Source organism: Marmota marmota, unplaced genomic scaffold (assembly GCF_001458135.2).
Source record: "Marmota marmota marmota unplaced genomic scaffold, marMar, whole genome shotgun sequence".
In the NCBI taxonomy this organism is placed as follows: domain Eukaryota; kingdom Metazoa; phylum Chordata; class Mammalia; order Rodentia; family Sciuridae; genus Marmota; species Marmota marmota.
In genome coordinates this window covers 16,622,114-16,643,374 of record NW_026000174.1, presented here as the reverse complement: position 1 = coordinate 16,643,374, position 21,261 = coordinate 16,622,114, and the positions used below count along the sequence as shown (strand labels likewise).

Here is a 21,261-nt window from a genome sequence, read left to right as displayed (position 1 = left end):
TAAGTCTCCATGTTAAGTGTTTCCCCCTTCTCACTGGCTCTACTTCCAGTGAAGTATCAAGCACTTGATAGACACTAGTATTGCTCTATGTATATACATGACTGTATGAGCAATGTGATTCTGCAACCTGTACACAGAAAAATGAGAAATTATGCACTTGAATCAAATGGGGTGTATGTCAAGATCACTGTCATGTGTAATAAAGAACTGAAAAAAATAAAAATTAGAGCCAATTTTTTGCCTCTACTTGGTACTTTCTTAGTAAAACTTGGACCTTTATACTTGTATGCTTAAAGCCAATTAAAGGGAAAACTTTTTTGATTTTTAAGTTCACTTAGTGTCCTTGCTTTCCATCGAGTCAAACTTAGTTCAAAGCATTTTATAGGAAAACTAAGTACCTCAGACACACAATAAAAACATGCATTATAAACTTGAAGATACAACAAAGACTAAACATTGCCTTAGTAAATGATTTTAGATTCTCTATTCAGAGGTGCTTATCACATCACAAAAATTATCCAGACTCTCCAAGGAAACAAAGAATCTGGCAAAAATTTGAACTGGGCTAAACAAATGTGCTAATCCAGCTATTAAATTGTCATTTTTCCCCAGTAGAAAAGTTGCCTAACAAATTGTGACTAGAGCATTCCACAAGACTATCATACTCTGACAACTAGTATGTCCATACTATGCTATACTGATAGCAGCTGGATGTTCAGAAGTCCAAGACCACTTGCAGACTTGCAAGTCTCTAGAAGGACTTGCAGTACTACCATCATACTCATGGTTATGGCTGATACAATATAAGAACTGGATATTAACAATCCCTTAATCTTTGCCATTAAGATTTTCAAATAACAATGTTACTTTGATATGAAAAGCTCTTATGCTTCAGTGTTCAAAGACATATCAGTTTCCATTTGTATTACAACTAGGTCCTTAATAAGCTTTCTACTTGGGCATGTTACTTATTGCAATCAATTTGCTAGGATCATTGTTATGGTTAGATATGTGGCATTCCCCCAAAAGCTCATGTGTGAGACATGCACAGATTTAGAGGTGAAATGATGTGTTTGAGAGCCCTAATCCAATCATGTGCAACCGATTAGATTAACTGACCCTAGGATGTGGGTCATTGTGGGCCTGCTTTTGGGATATTTTATATTGTGAGCTGAGCTTAGTCTGTTTCCTGGTGTGATGTCTTAAGCCACTTCCACATTTCCTCCACCATGATCAGTCTTGCCTCAAACTCCAAAGGGTGGAGCCACCCATCTATGGCTTGAGACTTTTGAAATTGTGAGCCCCGAATAAACCTTTTTTCCTCTAATTGTTCTTGACAAGTCTTTTTGGTCATGGGGTGAAAAAGATGACTAAAATACATGTAAACAACTGTTAATATTTTTCTGAATAACTTTCAACCTTTATAGTACTAACAGTTTTTCCAAAATGTAAAAACCTAATTCATTGGTTTCCTATGTTGCTTATTACAGCCCCATGTTTCCTACTTGAGAAACGTGACTGATCACTGACTGTTCCAATGGAAACTGACTCATATGTAAGGTACTTTTTAGAATTGAATAAAGTACTAAATAGTCAAGTCTTTTGGACAACTACTTGAACTTGTATTTTATCAGCACTTATCTAAAGTTTCTTAGGATTGTAAAGTAACTATAGTTTTCATTCTCTATTTGCATTGCATTGAATACTTGAGCAAAATTTCTACCAGAACAATGTAAAACTATGAATGTTAATACAATAAACATAATTGTGAAGCATGTTTTTAAATTTAGACAAAACAAATAGAATTAAGAACAAATTGTGATCTCAATAGGCACAGAAAAGGCTTTAATAAAGTTTTTTACTAAAAACTGCAGAAACTAATGGAGAAAGGAATTTTTACTTTTTTCCACAAACACAACATGTGACAAACTCAAATCCAACATCCCCTTAAAGGGGGAAAAGCAAAGCCTTTCCTCTAATCTGGGAATAAGCCAAGAATGTTCACTCTCACCATTCCTAGTCAATATAGTACTTGACAGCTTGGCCAGAATAACTGGGCAAGAGAAGGAAATAAAAGGGATACAAATATGAAAGTCAAACTCACTGTCTGCAGATATGATGTGTACTTTATCAGCTCTAAAAGCTTATATTTTTCTAAGGAATTTGTCAAAGTAGCAGAACATAAAATCATTGGTATATAGCAGAGAGATTGGTTTTTTAATACTCACTGAAATTTCTTAAATCTCATCAGAGCATAATGAAAGTCAACAGCAAGAAACTGCAGAAATAATATAAAAATTGAATATACCTCTAGATGAGCTGTAGATCACGGAAGTCAGAATCGATGATGGGGTGTTTCCATTTTCAGACTCTACAGGACATAATAGAAGCAGTTAAAAGGGAAACTCGTAGCTAAACCTTCGTTAGGTTGAGATCTGGTTTTCTATGGATGCATCTAAAAGGATTTAGTAAAACAAATGAGGCCAAGATCAGTGGTACATGCCTGTAATCCCAGCAGCTCAAAAGGCTGAGGCAGGAGGATCATGAGCTCAAAGCCAGCCTGAGCAATGGTGAGGCTTTAAGCAACTTGGTGAGACCCTATCTCTAAATATAATACAAAACAGGACTTGGATGTGGTTCCGTGGCTGAGTGCCTCAGTTCAATACCTAGTACCCCAAAAGTGTGAACCATACATGACTTAGTAGGAAAGATCAGAAATAAGAGACTGAAAGAACCAGAGGATCAATAAATTATTGTTTCTCTTAGCTCAGATTGAAGAAAGCCTTTAGCTAAATATTAGAAGTAGAAATAAAAAGGATATTACAATAGATACCACTGAGGGTCATTAAGGAAATCCAGAGGATCAATATTAAAATTTTTCAAAACATCCCCTAAACAAAACTCTAGAAACTGACAAACTTCTAGAAACATGGTCTACCAAGATTGAACCAAGATATAAAAAGCCTAAGTTAAATTTCTCCCAAGAGAGCTAAAGTGGGGAGAGTTAAACATGAAAAGGGAAGAAAGAGGGAGGACAGAGGTGGCAGCGCCCTGGCAGAGGAGCAGAAGGGGGATGGAGATAATGCTTCTGAGTATGCTGCTCCTGCTCCAAGTGCTGCTCGGCCCCCTGTCAATCGGGGCTGAATCCCCACAGGACAAGTTCATGAGTACCAACAATCAAAGCTACATAGATCTCACAGGTCACTGCCATGGACAGTCTCAATACTGCAACTGCTACTGGGCTCTTGGCATCCCAGTGTCTAGGTTACTGCTGGCCAGCCTTTTTGAGTCTCCTAGGAACATTGAGTTCCAGCTGGTGTGAACCAACATTCTGAGTTTGCTGTTGCTGCATTTGCTACCATCGCCAAGCCAATCGCCACCTTCATGGCAACATGAAATCAACCTGATCATTTACCAGGAAGCCCACAATCGGTGGGCACTGCCACTTTACTTCAGGTTTTTTCCAAATTGGTTACTACTATGAAGTGGTAAAATGACCTCCAACTCCTCCCCCACCATACAGTGCCTTCCAGGTACAGCAACAACAGCTGCCACCTCAGTGTGGGCCACCAGGTGCCAATCCCACCAGAGGATCTCGGGGCAGAGCAGCCCCTTGTCTGGGCCCAGTAGAAGCAGCACAAGACGCCTAAGAATTGTTGATCCCAAGCACTCTGTGCCAACTGAGTAGCCATTAAAGCCCCTGGAATGGAGCTTGGTAGTCAGCCTGGGGATCTAGACCTAGGATCCTTCATGGACAAGAATTCAGAATATAAGACTCATGCTTTGAGCATGCAGCACACTTCCCAATTGTGTAACCCGGACCACCATGACAATGACCTCAGAGTTTGAGGCTCACTGATACTCTGGATGGGCCGCTGGACTTCTGTGACAGCTGTCATGTAAGGCCTCCTGGCAATGAAGAAGTGCTCTGCCATTCCTCTGAAAAGCAGGCTCAAGAGCCTGGGCACATTCATTTGCCACAGCTCCCCACATGTGTGCTGCTCAACACCACCAATGAGCAAGACTTCTAGAAAAACAGCTCCCCCATCTAGACTATGCTCTGCCTGCACCTAGGGACTTGGCAAAGCAACCAGTCAGGGAGATCCAAGACAAACTTTGACTTTCAGAGAAAGTAGTACAGCTACTTTTCTGCTTTTTTTTTTCCTACATCTTGAGGTAGTTTGGGGTACAGATGCCTCTCCCCAAAAGTGTTTAGGAGAGCTAAGAAGTCGGTTCCATGACTCGTTCCTCATCCCCACCTTGTCTTCCCCTTTTCAAGTCATATCTCGCCTGCTTTGGTCAGATGTGTTTTTAAAAGCTCCCAAGCAAGGGGACTGGGACTAATCTGACATAATTCTTGGTGATATTGTGGATTTCTGCTCTAGTTGTAGTTTGAAAACTTTGTCTCAGTCCATATATAGACAAATCCAAGGCTGCAAGGTGAATGTTCAACATTAATTTTGGTTTTGTGGAATCCAAAGTAGTCTATACACAATGACTTTGAATGACCTATAATGTGTCTGTGAACCCTATGCCCTATTTTCCTTGAAGATACTTGGAATAACAACCATCCTGTTCACGTTAACCTTAAGGCCATGTTTCAAATGTTTGGTTATTTTGTGTTTACTGAACAAATGTCTGTGTACTCAGTGTATCTGGCAGCATTGTCAACAGTAGTCCCCTGTGTTTGAGATGCTGCACTCAAGGCAGAGGTTACACTCTGCTCATCAATCTGCACACTGCTCCAAGGACACTTGGAGGCCTGTATTGTAATTCCTGTTAATGGAAGTGTGCTCTGTAGCTTCTCTCTGCTACTCTTGTCTTCAGTCTCGGCACACAGAGGATGTCTACAACTTCTTGGGACAGAAGGGAAAAGTAGAATTCCAGAAAGAAGCCTGATTGGCTCTTTGACAAGCTTGGACTTGCAGTGATCCAGACAGACTACCCAGAATTTCCAGGAGGCATTGGCAGATGCCACAGTGCCATAGCACTGTCCTTGTCCAAGTTCAATGGACACAGGCTGGCATGTGTACCAGAGCACAGCAGCCTCGGATACCTGCCTTCCACCTTCCTTTTGAAATCACAACTCGCTGAAGGGTCTCCAAGGAGAACAAGTTCTACCAAAATGAATCCTTCATTCAACTGATCAAATGGATAAATCTGACCCTCAAGTTTCTTTCCCCAGCAGGGAGCTGGTCTGAATATTCACTACTGACTTCACTGCACTGACTTACCCTGAAGTTCTAAGCCCAGCGAGGCCTCTGCTTCTTAAGTAGTGAGCACTATCTAGCCACAGCTGCTGGAGGAGTCCCCGCTCAAAGAGGGAAAAGAGGAATTCAAGAAATACTCAGGAGGTCAGAAACTTAGTTGAGTCTGGTCTTCCACATGACTGAGAAAGGGTTGGAGGGTTTGCAACAGTCCAAAGACTGGCAAATGCTAACAAATTCCTGGGAGGCACATCACTATTTTGGTTGTTGTGAATGCGTACTTGAAGCAGTAAGATTCAGCTGGTCAGATTTTTTTTTTTTTGAGCAGCTTTAGTGATGCATTTCATGTGCTATGATTATTCTGAAGATGGTGCCTCTAACCACTTTGAGGAGGCCCAAATAAAGTTTAATTGTTGACTTTTCTTTGGGAGACTATTCTGGGAGGATAAGCCAAGAGGATTATGGTCAAGACCAGACTTTTTTTGACCTTGAGACAAGCTCTTGCCAAAAAGACTAAGTGCTCTACCACTCAGGGCCTCATGGGTGCTAGGCAAGGTAGCTGAGTTTAAGCCTCAGTACCACACATAACCACAAAAAGCACTCAAGACTAGATGGATGCTCAGCCAAATTTATCAGGCTTTTAAAGGTCTAATATGGATGCTCCTCGAGCTAATTTATAAGAGAATGAGTTTGAAAGAGTTCTTGCCCTTTCTATGAAACCAGCATTATACTGATCCTAAAACCTAATAAGGATCAATCAAACTACAAATATCCTTGACAAACAGATGCAGAAAATACTCAATACTTGAAGTCAAATTCAATAACATCAAAAAAACCATACACCATGATAAAGATGTTATTCCAGGGATGCAAGTTTGGTTTAACATCCAAATCAATACGACACATAAATGGAATCGGGAGGGGGAAAAAATTACATGGTTATCTCATAGCATTCATCCCTTTGATAAAATCCATCCCTTCATGATAGAAATTACAAATAAACTACATAAAAAACATACCTAAACATCATAATGGCTATGATAAACTTATAGCCAACATACTGTTCAATGTACGAATGGAGAAAAAATTTTTTCTAAAATCGGGAGCAAGACTAGTACCATATCCTACTTGATATGGTACTGGAGCAAGTAGGTAAAAGTATGGATAGGAAAGGATGAAGTTGAATCATCTGTTTTGCAGATGATTCCATACCTAGAAAACCGAGGAGTCCACCATAAGTCTTTGAACTGATCAATTCTGCAAAGATAGCAGGATACAAAAATCAACATGTAGTAATCAGGAGCTTTCTTACATATCAACAACTTGCTGAGAAATAAAGGAATATGATCCCATTCATAATAGCGCCTCCTGATACACTCCCAGAGAAGGGAACCCAGAGCTGGTATCCGTGGGAGGGGTTTGCCCCTTTATAGGAAAAGAGGTATCTGAAATCTGACCAAAAGGCAGGAAAAAAGCTACCTGGGGGTACTCCTGTGTTGAGAGGAGCGATTTTTTCCCCCAGAGGTATCAGTAACCTTGAGGAAGGGGAAGGTGCTCTGGAGGTGTTTGCACTTAATTTCCTTCTCTTGGAATTAGCACTCATCTTCTCTACCAGATCACTCACTATCTACATTGGCTACCTGTCTCTTGCTACTGTCTCATTCCCAAAAATTAAGCCTCAGAATAAACATAACTAAGGAAGGTCAAAGATCTTCACTCAATGCTCACCAATATTGTGGTAAAGAAACTGGAAACAATACAAGATGGAAAACTGTGCCTTTTACCCGGGTTTGTTTCAATTCCCAACAAAACAGACATTCTCTACAGAACTCAAATGCATCGAAGCATAAAAGACCCGAATTGCCAAAGCAATCTTGGGCAAAAAGACTAAGTATTGTGATGCCTCTGGTGTTAAACTATAGAGCCATTGTAACAGCATGATTTTTCACACTAAAATAGACATCTAGACCAAAGGAATAGAGGACCTGGGAATAAACCACAGCCATCTGTTTTTGTTAATGAACGAACCAGAAACATACATTGGAGAAGACACGCTTCAGCTCCTAGTGCTGGGAAAACTCTACTTCTACCTGTAGACTACTGAAACAGAATCTTGCCCGGTACAAAAACCAACTCAAAATGGATCACATACCTTTAAGACAAAACCTCAACTACTTGGAGGAAAACAGGAAATGCTTTAAGATAACGAGTATAAGATGGCAGAGTAGAGTTAGGCAGTGACTTCAACTCCCCCAAAGCCCAGAGAAGCAGTAAAGGAACAGCTGGCTGGACAGGTGGGTGAAGGTAAATGCCTCAAGATTAAATACTGGACAGTCTTGAGTTGAAGAGAACGTGAGGTTCAGTTTTTTCTTGCAAAGCACCTCAAATTTTACTCATGGTACAAAAAGTAATGACACATTAGTACAGAAACACACAGCTTATAGCTCGTCCTTTAAAACCAGAAGATAAGTGAAAATAAGAGTCTGCTGACTTTTCACTTAAAAAATAAAAATAAAGTACACAGGGGAATTGAACTGTTTTTTCCTTTCCAGGGATGTGACATAAGTTCTCCGGTCAGTACTGAACAATGTAGTAAACCACAGCTGACACACAACCAGTAAAGCTGTCCACAGCCGCTGCCTCATGCTGAGCTAGACCAGTGAATACCATCTTGGCAGGAGATTGTGACGGGAAGAAATGGCAGTCTTTATCTACCCTAATAAACACAAACAACTGGCTTACACAGAAAGGATTTTAAGCCAACATGCACAAACGCACCTGACATGCCATGACGCAGGGTCACTTTAGCCTATTACAGCACACAGCAGACATTCACTGGTGCTGCTGAAACGGGTGCACCAATGTGAAAAGCATTTTTACCTTTTTAAAGCACTAATGACTAAAAAGCACATAGCATATAATACTTTGATCTTTAGGTGGATAATCGTGGAAGTTACAAGATCATATCCAGCAAGTTTGCCTGAGTATTCATCTAATAAAAATATTTTTTTTAAAAAATGCTTGAAAGAGACTTCTAGAAACAGGACTATCAGGACCAACAGAAGACAGTGTTATGAGGACCGTGTGTGTTAAGACTAGGAGTTGACTTTCACACGTACCTTTTTAGGTAAAGGACATCTCTCTTGGTGGGCCCCACAGCCAGACAAGCTGTGATCAGAGGAGACACAGAAATCGCAGAACAGGCAGCTGGCTCCAGTAGCTCCCTAGATAAATACTCCCAAACAAAAACACCATTGAGGTTGAAGGACTGAAACTATGACCCATGTTATTTTAAAAAAAAAAAAAAAGTCTGCACAAAGGACTCGGGCAAAGCCTGCTGGGAAGAGGAGGGTTCATGGTTGTGGTTATGCACACCAACATGTAGCGGGGAAGGGCCCCCAGGTGTAATGGCTGACCTGGGCCTGATCAGAGGAGCCTGACCCAAGCACCTGAGGTGACTAGTTGGGGAGAAGTACACTAATACAAGATGGCGTGTCAGGAGAAGTGGGTCCAAAGGTCCGGTCATGTTTCTGACCTGTCAATACTTAACACAAACCAAGGGCTGCAGAACAGTCTTTCTGAGATGGACACTTCTGTCGTCATTAGCTGTAGTCTGAGTCTATCAGACTGATGTCCAGAATGTTCCTGTTCACTGCCTGGACGTGGGACCTAGTGCCGCAGACTGTTCTGGGAAGCTGGCATAGAGGATGATTTGTACAATGAAGTCGCCACTAAGCCACTGCTTAAGTCCAATCCCCGGCCTTCCTTTTCTGCTCTTTAGTCCTTCTTTAAAAGCCAGAAAATCCGTAAATGTGAGCAGCGCATATGTCACCAGCCACTTCATCTTTATGGTGCTGTAATGTAGCTGTGAAAGTCGCCATGTTAAATCAGGACTCGGCTCCAGCAGCTGTTCTTCAATATATTTTTCCACCACAGAAATATATTCATTAAAAATGGGTGTGTAGATGGGTTTATTCTCTCGTATCTTCAAATTCCTGGTAGTACTTTTTACAGAGAAACTTCATGGACAACTGGAACTCGTCATCCATGAAATGTCCTCGAGATATTCAACCACAGCATCAAATTCTGCATCGGATGCAGAGAAGGACAGCGCGAAGCTCTTCCTCTGGGGCGTCCATCGCTACCGCGCCAGCAGCCACCTGCGCGGGCAAACGGGCCTGTTGGCCTCCTATCCCGCTCGCGGCCCTGGGCCCAGCCTCCGTCCTGCTCTGCAGAGCCCATACTTGCATCGAGGGCACGGCAGCCCGCCAGCCGGGAGGAGGCCTCGCCGCCCAGGCCACAGGCCACCCAGGGCCCAGCCGGCTCAGCGCTCACCCACAAGGCTCGGGCTCCTGGCCGCAGCTTCGCACCAGTTGGGCCTCCTCACCCAGCGAGGCCGGCGCAGCCACCGCCTCAGGTCCAGACATTGGCTAGCGACCTGAAGCGGAGAATAAGGACAGTCACCTCCAAATCCGGACCAGGGGGAGAGGCAAGAGGGGAGGAAAATCGCATAAGCTCACTTCCTTAACAGCTGGAAAGAAATGCAAACCAAACTAAAACATGACAGAGCAGTCGGAAGGAAATCGAACAATTTAACACACTGTGGACATGCCAGACGTGACATCCATTTTGAGTCCAGAGCTGACCAGCCTTTCTAGGAAAAAAATCAACACGGCTTATCCCCTACTTCCAGATCACAAAATTGAGACATACCATTGCAGAGGTAATTCCATTCTAGAAGGAACTTCTAGAGAGATCTACTAGATGAAAACTTACTGAAACTCTTTCACCATGGACAAGGGGGAATGAGGTGGAACAAACCCAAGAGCTGGTCACTTCCAGGAAGTGCTGGCCTAACAGAGCCCTGCATAGTCTCCATGGGAACTTGGGCAGAGATGGGAGGGGATGCCCATGATTTATTGCCAAGGACAGTGAGGGGTTATTCCATCCAGGAAAAACTACCATAGTCCTTCCTTGCTAAGGGGAAATTTAGAAGAGGAAGATTAATGGAATTAACTATAAATCTTGTCTGTTAAATATCTGAGCCACAACTATTACTACTTCTCTCCTACTATTTGGAGTTCCCTTCACTCAGTTGTCTACATTGCAAATAATTTTGGCTTACCTGGAGTGACTCAAACTTTCATATCTGAGCAGGATGAACCCATGGTAATCATTTTGAGAATGTTAGTATAATGTATAACAGTGGCAGTGGAGTACCAGACAGTGTCCAAGTATATGACCTGGATTTGGTACATGTTTATATAGTAGACACAGGGAAGACTATTAAAGGCCACCTTTCATCTTCCCCACTAATCAAGGCCAGTTGGTGCTGGTAGTATGACTCAACAGTTGGTCTGACATAGCTGTCGTCAGGATACTGTGGACTACTGTTTAACTTGTAGCTCAATGGGATCCTTGTCCTCTTGACCAGAGTGAACCACCTTTGAAAACCAGGAACTCCAAATCTGAGTCAAGGGCTTCAGGAGCAGGAAGTAAGTTTTCTAGTGGCTCATTGAGAATGAGATTCTTTCAACCCCTTTGTTCCTAGTTCAAATTTGTCCAATGGATTCCTTAGCATCATTTTGAGCATCATAACTAAATGCACATACTACAGCATCAAAGATGGTGCTAGCCTTTTGTGAAATGTCTGAGCTGCTTTATCTGTGTTTAGAAAGTTAAACAGGCCAGCTGCTTCCAGTTGGTGAGATAATGAAATGCCATCAGTGAATTCCAACGTTGTAATCTCTACATATCATTTTATATAGGACGTCCTACTTTCTTTATACTACAGGCAAGGGTTCCAACTTGTCATAGATCAGATGTTCTTGAGGCCCCCAACAGGAGTGCTGGCCAAGGATCTGGACAATAAAGGCAAATTCACACCGTGGGAAAAGTACACCTAACAAATACGAAGTACTGGCTCTAAGAGGCCCGCTGTAGTCAACTAGCCATCAAGCGGCCTCCTGGAAGAGTAATGTATCTGGGTTTCAGCATTGATGGGTTGGACACTGAAATGTGGCAGCAGTAGCCAGTCAAGTTTGGTCAGTCAGTTACTGATTGGGCCCACACATGGTCTCCTTCAATGTCTTGCCACTCCATACAATAACCCATTATACCAGTCCTGAGGTGACCACTGAAGGCTTACTAGTGGCTCTATTAGTTGCACTACTTCGGCTACTTTGTTTCAGTACCTCTTCTGGCAGGTGGCTTCCAACAAATGATTCAGACCCAACTCCCATCTGCCTCTATGCCCCTCTCCCAGACCTCCTAATCTAGTCTTGGAGACCCTGACCAGAGCAAAAAGATGCCACTGCCCAGAGACTTCAACTGACTCTTATCTTGGGTGCCTCATGGAAAATATACAAACAGGTATAGTAACCAATTCTTTCAAATTCTTCACTTTCCTGAATGCATCTGCCATTCTTCTTAGGCCAGGACTTGCCAATACTTCTGTACACAGTTCTGGCCTTTTCCTCCATCTGGCTGTGTAAGGAAGACTGGTGCAAATGTTAGATGACCTGAGTCATGGATACCTGCTCATGTAACTTAACCTGTTGCTCCTGTTTTTATCCTAGACAAATTACTGTAGTCCTAAGACTACTGGACCCATCTGACTATGATGTGATGAGTAAGATGAACCCAATTCATAAATGGATAGTTCTAGATACATAATTGCTTGGTGCTCCATGAACCAAATTCCAGGAGTTATTTCTCAAGACCAATGTAGTTCCATGAGCTCCATCCTTCATCTTTTCCCACCAGTAGTAACTCCAACACACGAGTCTGCCAGTTATGAAGACTTAAATATCACTACTACTTATAACAGCCTGGACCTGCTAAAATAATTTTTCTTGCTCTGGATCCATGCAAAATTTGAAGTCTGACTTCTGGCTTATGGGCCAAAGCAGAATTCTTACACAAATACTGTTACCTGCAGAATTCAAAGGCTCACCAGGCCTTATTAACAGACACAAGGTTTTTTTTCTTAGTGCAAACATGCTGGTATAACCCTGACCATTGGACCTATAAAATACTAAAGCAGTAGGTGCCTGAAAATTCTTGAGGTTTGCCTCACACTACCCGTAGCATGCTTCACTGTGGCCTTCACTACACAAATCGCCTCTTGCTGAACCCCTGCCATCAACATACCATTGATAGATCACTGTTCTATGGACTAACCTATAGTACATGGCAGGATAGTTAAAATTTTCCTGAAACAAGTAGTAATTTTTATATCCCATAGAAAAATAGTTGTCATCCCACTTGGGATGCTTCTGTTTTACTATTTTGGTGGGGAGGGCCATTTCAGGCCAGAAATCTCATGAAAATGACACAGTATAATAATTCTAACTAAATACTAGCTGATAAGAGAAATGACCACTGGATGGGGGTGTAGAATAAGAATACAGTGAGTTCTCCAACACTATTCTACCTGTACTCTAGAGTCCTTACTTCAGTGGAACTATGCAGAAATACCATATTCATGATATCAATATCAACTCAAACTGTTCAACAATCTTTTAATGTCTTGGTAATCATTTCACCCATAGTACAATGGCCTGGGTAAATGACCATGGGTAACTTTGGAGAACTAGAGTAATGACTATGGTATGATAGGCATGGCTTTTCAAGGTCCTTCTACCTAGTGATTCAGTTTAATCTTTAATGAGTTCTAGATACAAAAAGAACAGATTCAGAAAACCAAGAGATTGGTCATGCCAATGAAGTTACATTCTTGCACCTTCTAATCTTCTCTTGCATCGTTATAAATGGTAAGCAGTCTTGCTGGCCACCCATCTTTATATTGTTCATTTCCCAGCTTAGTACTCCATTTACTAATTCCACAATCCTGGATTGAGCCTTCTTGATGTTCCCTTTTGACCTTGCCGGTTCTTAACCCCAAGAAGTTATCCATGAACTTGACAGTGCCCAAAAGACAGCACTTATGACCCCATCATACCCTAGTTATCAATGTACCTATGTCTGACTGCCTCTGCTACCATGAGTTATAATTGCTAGTGAACTATTTAATGGTGTTGGTACCCATGTCCGCAGATCATTCATGAAGGCAGTTGAGACTTTCGTGACTTAATTCTCCAAAGCATCTTCTGTCCTTGCATAACATGTTATAATGTATGTTACAATATGCCCCTTCCATTTCTTCTTATAGAACAACCTAAGCATTTTTGCCTTGCCAACCACTAGCTAGCTATTGCCACTTTTTTTCATACCCTAGCAGTGAGTTTGTTCCATTTCCTAGGGTCCTTGCCAGGGTAATAAATCCCATGTCCCGAGAAAGTGCCTCCCAAAGTTCAATTAATTTTTTTACTTGGTCTTAACAATCTAGCCCCCTTGACTGATCCTCAAAATCCAATCCTAAGGATTCTTTTCTCTTGCCAGCATGCTCATGAATTCTAAAACTGATTCCATTATATACTTACCGATTAGCCCTCCTTATCTCCAAAAAGTATGCTCCTTCAACCCTGCTTATCAGGCTGGCAGCCAGGAAGGAAGATGAAAGCAACAGCAACTACTGAAGAAGATACTTTTTGTCTCACTAAAGTGTTCCCTTTTGCTAAGGAAAGTCCAAAGCATTTGGACAGTTCCCCGCCCCGCCCCCCCACGCTTCCCATAAGGCAGTCACTTCCTTCATTTCCCTTCATTGAGTCAATAACTTGCCAGGCCATATTCTCTCATGGGTGGTGTCGCCATACCTAGTAGGAATGCAGATCAGTCTTCCAGTACACTACAATTTTTTTTAGAATAAGCAGTTTTGGCAGGATTCCAATTGCTAACATTAATTCAATCTTGTAGTTAAGGTGACTTTGACCCAGTTTGTAGGATTTACTTTTAAAAATATATATATATAAAGTATATAATAACATAAGCCTCCTAGCTCAGTGTCTGAAGACTTAAGTAACTTTGTATGTGGTTTATAAAGCAAGGGTCTTATCTCAGTTTTACATATATAAAACATGAACAATAATACTTGATGTCAGGATACTTGGAAGAAATGCATTAGAAGTGCTGGAAAAACGTGCTTATTACTGGTGTCGTTGTCTTTGTGGTTCAACTATCCTCTGATCCTGACAAACATCTTCTTAGTATTTGAGTTTACAACTCTAAAAGTTGGGCCTAATATCTGACTTGAGCTTCACAAACGGGAAGTGGTCCTCCATATTTAAATGATGCCTCCATGAGTATGAGAGGAAAGAAGTAGTAATTATTTCATCTTAGTTCCTATCTTTAGGATTTGAAAAATCCTCTCTCGGATCTGCTTAGTCCGGACAGAATACACAATAGGATTGAGGATTGGGGGAATGAGGAGATAAAAGTTGGCCAGCAAGGTGTGGATTGGAGGAGGCACTTGGTGACCAAACCTGTGAATGAGGGAGGAGACGGCAATGGGAACATAGAAGATCAGGATGGCACTAATGTGAGAACCACATGTCCCCAGGGTTTTAAGCCTGGCCTCGGGGGTGGCCAGCCCCATCACAGCCCTGAAAATCATCACATAGGAAGCAGCAATAGCCACAGAGTCCAAGATCAATACCAGAAAACCAATGGTCAGTCCATAGACATTGTTGATTCTGCTGTCACCACATGCCAAGGTGACCACAGCCATGTGTTCACAGTAGGAGTGGGAGATGATATGAGTTTTGTAAAGAGGCAGCCGCAGGCGGATTATCAAAGGTAGAGGTCCGATGTAAAGAACTCCTCGGAGGAGAGCAGCCAGCCCCAAACGACCCACCACTGAGTGGGTGAGCACTGTAGTGTGACGTAGTGGGTTGCAGATGGCTACATAGCGATCAAAAGCCATGGCAAGGAAGATGCCTGACTCAACAGTGGCAAAGCAGTGAATAAGGAACATCTGGCTCAAGCAGGCATCCAAGCCAATGTTGCCAGCACCAAACCAGAAGATTCCCAGAAGCTTGGGTATAGTAGAAGTGGAAAGAACCAGGTCAATAATAGCCAGCATGCACAAGAAGTAGTACATGGGCTGATGCAGGCTACGTTCCACCCTTACCACGGCCAGGATGGTGATGTTCCCCACCACAGCCACCAGGTACATGGAGCCAAAGGGGATCGAGAGCCAGATTTGCAGGGACTCCAGACCTGGTATGCCCAGGAGCTGGAAGGAGCTGGGCGCTGAGCAGACATTATGAAAGGTGAGCATGGCTATTCATAAACGAACCTTCTCACTTGTGCCCTAAAATGCAGCAGGACATTTTCCCCTGGAAGGAAAAGATGATAGTTTTCTTAAGTCATGTAGCAAAAAAAATCTAGATAAAACTCAAAATAGTAAGTTTATAAGAAACCAAAGTATCCTACACTCACAAATGCCTTTTGCACTACAATGAATTTAACACAAATATTTGAAATGTGTATTTTTGTAGCATGACCCTCAAGGAATGATCTTGTGTCGATAAGTTGACCTAAGATAATATGTACCCATTTGTTTACTCACCTCTGTAGGTATGCTCTGAGGGGGCTGTTGGGATCTAATATGCTATAAAGTGACAGCTCCTTAAACATACTGAAACTGAGATACAGGTCAACATAGACTCCACAGTGGACTATACAGGGAAAAGTTTGTAGTTTTACACTCCTTTTGTTAAGGATCAAAATACTACCTGTGCCTTGTATGTTAAAGGGACTGGAATACAGACAAGGAGCACATAAGCTTTGTCTACATCTTGAGGCTAGAGAGTAATCCATGTAATTCCCAAGCCATACTGACAGAATACTCAGTCTGATTTGGGAATCTTCCAAGGAACTGGCACCTTGGAAAACAGGATAATATACTCAAGTTCCCAGGGCATATTATCCTATTATAAAACACAACTAACCTATCCTATCCTATTATAAAACACAACAAACTTTAAAAGCTGTGGCCCAGACATTGTCCTGAAGACTGCATGCAGTGTCTGACAGTCATTTAAGCATCAGTTCTTCAGTTGGGGGTCACATACAGAACCAAGACTCTCTAGTAAACACCAAAGAACTTCGAGCTACGTACCGCCAAGGACCCATCTTGATCCCCGATTGATACCTCCAGAAGTTGGCATTTACGGGATATATCAGATTCCCCTGTCCTCTTGTTTCCAAGTAAGCCCAGAGAATGTGAGATACCAGCAGGAGGTAAAAGTGTAAGCCTGACTTCTAACTTACTTCCCAATTCCCTTCTCACCAGGCATGTTTGGCAGCATCTTCTACGAAACGTGCCAGCTCCTGAAAAGTGACCTTCCCTGTGTTCTGGTAACTACACCTTCCCTTACCTGTTTGGGCTGGGTTAGGTAACACTGCTAGTCCTGGTGCTCCACCATCCTGTCAGTTTCCTCCGTACCACCTGTGCCTCTGCAGATGGTCCCTTCAGTTGTCCCCATAACCCTGTCGCGAGTTCCTGTGGATATAGACCAGATCCTAACAGTACACAATCTTTTATGCAGTATTGTCTCCCCAAGCAGGTTGCTGCCTTAGCAGGACACAGAATCGAAAGTTAGACAAGTCATAGAACTTAAAGAACCGTATTCCTATGGAAACGAAAGGCTAGATAAATTTCTCCACACTTACAGAAAGTCTCCCTTTAGAAGTAGAGGCAAAACAGGAGTGTATAATAATCAAATAACTTTTGTAACTTTTGAACATGTTGAACATGTTATTAGGCAAAGCTATAATGTGGAAGATAATAGAAAAGGGAGTCCCTAAATAAAAAAAATGGGACTTGCCAAGTGAGTTCTTCTGTCCTCATAATTCCCCTAGACGGCTGTTACTAGTGTTAATGAAATTGTTCTGGTATCCTCCAATGCCATTTGAGTCCTTTCACTACTGCCCTGGTGGAACTATTGTGCAATAGGATCACAGACCCAAGTCACAGATGAGGCAGAATGTGTACCTAATGAACTATGGACAATGAAGGGAAGGGATTGTGAAATCCAGCAACCTCTCCATCTCAAACCATGTTACAGCTAAGCACAAGAAAGTCCTCGGTCCTCTAGACTGACCTAAAGACCCAGAAAGGTACTCGATTTTCCTTTGTACCTAACACCCAGCTGTTTTCCTCATGGATATTCCACCTTCATTTCATATCTCTATCCATCTCTGAACACATCAAGAAACTGGAAAGGGTACCCATGTCGGGAAAGATGCACCTCATCCTCTGAGGGTGGACTGAGCTGCTTATAATCTTTCCCTGAGCTCTAACACTGTCCTTATGCCTCCCCAGTCAGAAGCAGCCTTCGTAACCTAAATGTACTATGAGACTGCAGCAGCTCCTGTGCACCAATGTGTAAAAATTCACTGCAGGACACCCTCCCCCTGAACTCCCTATCCATACATTCACCAAAACCAAATGCAGTTCTTACCATTTCTCACCCTTACTACCTTCCAACAAGACTGGGTGTTACCTAATTGTTAACTATTTTCATTTAACAAAAAATTACCTATGTTCTTTACTGGACTATCACTATCTTCACCTGGAAAATTTTTGCACATCTATCTTGCCACAGATAATCTTATGGAAGCCTGATTTAACCCTTAGTATGGTACCTGCTTCTACATTAGAATTATGTGAATGGCCCGCTGATGTGCACGTTTCCCCAGATAGGTACTTATTTTATGTCTCTTTTGGTACTTATTTTCTGCCTTGCTTGCTACTTATTTTCTGTCTCGCTTGCTACAGTAAGCATAGTGTTTGGCTGTTGCATAAGAAAAAAATACCACGCCTCTTTCACACACCTGGAGAGGTTCCTGTCTTATATGTTCACTAGTAAACTAGAAGCCTCTTCAACATCTTTGGCTCTGTGTAGACTCCTCCTGTTAAGTCCCTTTACAAGAGAATTCCTTCCCTCTGGGCCTTATATTTTATATAGGAACATGAACACGATCTAAAGCTGGCTGCCCAGGAATCCCAAGCCTATTCATCCTTAAGTTGGGAGCCCTCCTGAAGACCCTGTTTCTTTTCTAGATCCCTCTTCATGGGATTCTTACCTGGGCTGGTCATGTCAGAAGAGCCTGGGTTTCTAAATGCCTCAGAGACCTTGCACTTATAAACATTCTGCTCAGGAGTTCAGGGAATTAATTCCATTTGAGAGAAGTCCAAATGCTAAAGGATAATAGCTGACCTTGTCTCAGAAGGATAAGCACAGAATCTGTGAGCACAGCTATCCCCAGCATGTCAAGATTGGTCCTGGGGGACTACATGGAAGGATAAACCTTGAGTTGTAATCTCTTGGGTCCAGATCCTGCTCTTGCTCCTCCCTGAAGTTGGCAACTATTCTGAGGACATCAAGTGGAACTTGGAAAGGGCTTTCTGGGATAGAGGAGTCTTTTTGACTTGGATATAAGATTAGAGGTCAACCTGGTTATAAATGTTTTACTCCTTATTTGACAGTGTAGTCCTGAATTAACACCAAGGCATCTCAATGGCAACACCCCCCAAAAAATACTCCCTCCCACTTATATCACAAGAAAAGGACTCTGTGAACTTACAAAGATGCACCTCTCAACCCACACTTTCATGCAGCAAACATTCCTTTCAAAAGGGAAGCCAAACTGTCTCTCCTGCTGACATAATGGAATGCTCATGGGTTGGTAGCATCTCGTATTCCCTGGATATGACAAGATGGTATTAAAGATGCCACAGACTCAAGTCTCCAAACCTCAGGCCAGTTACACACTGCCTGACTTCAAACTATTTCATCTTCAAGTGTAAAATGGGAACAATATTTACTTTGTCTATACCATGTCTAAGTCACAACATTTACTCAAACACGGATGTCTGAACGGCACAATCATCACTGCCATTGTTTCTGCATCTGCAGAAAGGGTTAGTTTTCATAAGCCTGGGAGATACATCCTTTCTCCAGATAAGGAGCCAGTATGATGGGCGAAGGTGCTCATGTACTAAAATCATTACAGGAAAGTTTCATATTCTCCATGTTTCTTTCAGAGGCTATTTCCACAGAAGACCCTCAGGAAAACTGAGAAACTACCTACTTCCCAACCCTAAACTACACATTCTGTGTAGAATTGCTCCTGCCGGAACATACATAGTTCTTCAGTTCCCTGCCTGCTTCATATGCTGTGCCTTTTGTCAAGTAACGAATGTGTAAGGAAAAACTAGTAGGTTGTTCCAATATAGATTCTAAGACTTGGTTCAGCATTTACCACCTCCAATAGATGAGCTCTGCTTTGCATAAACTTGGAGTTTGACTAGATGTTTTATTATTTAAATTGAGTGAATAATTGGTATAAGTTTCACTCCTTAATCTTCACATTATCAACTGTCAACATTTTTACTTTGAGAGATGCATCAGATATGCAAGAAAGCATTAAAGCATCCTTTTCCCTGTGGGATCTTAAATAACTCGGTGAATTGAGCCTTGGAAACAGACCCCAGTCAGAAACACTGTCAGCATACACTTTAACACTGTCCAGGAGAGGGCACCCTGTGGCAGACTAGGCTCCCGAACACATTATCTTCATCTTTCATTTGTATAATGATTTTTTACCTCAGCTTTGGTTTTACGTAATCAACTGTCAAACAATTTGACTTCCCAAATATACATCAAAGGTAAAAATGTGTTGCTCAAGCCAACAATGATACTAACAGCAGTTCTACCTAAATTGAATATTGGACTTCTGGCTTTAACTATCAGTGGGTTTAATGTTTATCTGAAATGTTTATACACAATTTGGGGGAGGGGGGTTTAAGATCTTATCAGATGCTAATTTGGAATATTAAAACAAACATGACTTTAGTGCATATAGCTGAAGACTAATTACCTAATCCATAAGTGAGATACTGATGCTAAGACAAGTTTAGAAGATAACATTCTGTGCCTAGATGGTAGAACCAGAATTTAAGTTCTGGGCCAGACTTGACCAGCTGTTTTCCCAGGAGGGAAGTTATATACAAAGAGACTGGATAGATGTCTATGCTACACTCAATTTCCACTACCAACACTTTCCAAATGTGTTCTTGTCATCTTTTCTACTCCTTCCACCCTGATACCAACTCCTGAGTGTCACTCCTTTTGTGAGGTTCTCCAACATCCTTTATCCCACATATAAATTTAACTTCTGATCCTCAATCCATCCAATCCATAGCCTGCCTGCCTGTATCCAGCCATACACTAGGCTGTTGATAGTCTTATTTTCTGTGCCTTCCAACATGAGTTTTGTTAAGGGCCTGAAGCAACTGGGAGAAGTAGATGAGGGAATCCCCTTCAGATATTCATCTGCGTAGGCACTGAGATTTGGCTATATAACAGGTATCTTGGTCAATATGGGTGGCAGAATGACTGAGGGAAGTGTATGTTACCTCAAAGGATTTTTTTAAAATATACTTAAGCCTTTGACACCTTAAAGAAATCATTCCCCCAGTTAAGAACTTTTGTCATGCTCTCATCCCTTTGCTGCCATAAGCTGTTAGTCTAGTTACCATCTCTCTAACTTTCTCTTATATTAGAAAGAACCCTATGAGATACTTTCATAATCCCCCACTTTCCAGATCAGAACTAAAGCACAGAGAGGCTAAGCAAATTGCCTAATACTTACTTAATGGACAAAAGCAAGTGTTCATACACTCCAGGTTCAAATTCTCCATCTTCCCTACACTAAGTATATGGTATACCCAAGTTTTTCATTCTTATATAAATACTTCTAAAATGGTAAACACCCAGGTAAAAACGAGTTTCCCTTAACAAGACAACACTAGCTGATTTCATAACCCAAGTACGTTTGAATTACTTTTTACAATGTTTAGGGATTATTGTACCTTAAAGTGCATGATCACATGGCATAAACTGCAATTAAAGTAATATTCATTGTGCCTTTCTACTTAAGGGTTTTCTTCCACAAGCCTCAATAGGTTCTTAAGTTTTTCAACCTGAATAAATCTTGTACTTCACCCAAGTTCCTAGCATCAATGGAGAAGTCTTTAACTAGTGGATAAGCCATTCAACTCCCTGGCTAACTTCTGGATCTTCTGATAGCTATCCCAATTATCTGTCACCTCTGGTTTTTGTTTTTTGGGTTTTTTGTTTTG

General features: G+C 41.8%; 1 protein-coding gene and 2 pseudogenes across 1 annotated transcript; 1 reads left to right on the top strand and 2 right to left on the bottom strand.

The window, feature by feature from the left end:
* The first annotated feature begins 3,082 nt into the window (after positions 1-3,082).
* Positions 3,083-4,039, top strand: LOC125611974 (annotated as a pseudogene).
* Positions 4,040-8,467: 4,428 nt separating this feature from the next.
* Positions 8,468-9,271, bottom strand: LOC107160585 (annotated as a pseudogene).
* A 4,845-nt stretch (positions 9,272-14,116) lies between these two features.
* On the bottom strand, positions 14,117-15,417 carry LOC107160573 (olfactory receptor 52M1). The gene has a single exon (XM_015507252.2). It carries the CDS (start codon positions 15,385-15,387, stop codon positions 14,434-14,436), a length of 954 nt encoding a protein of 317 aa, XP_015362738.1. The 5' UTR covers positions 15,388-15,417; the 3' UTR covers positions 14,117-14,433.
* Positions 15,418-21,261: the final 5,844 nt, after the last annotated feature.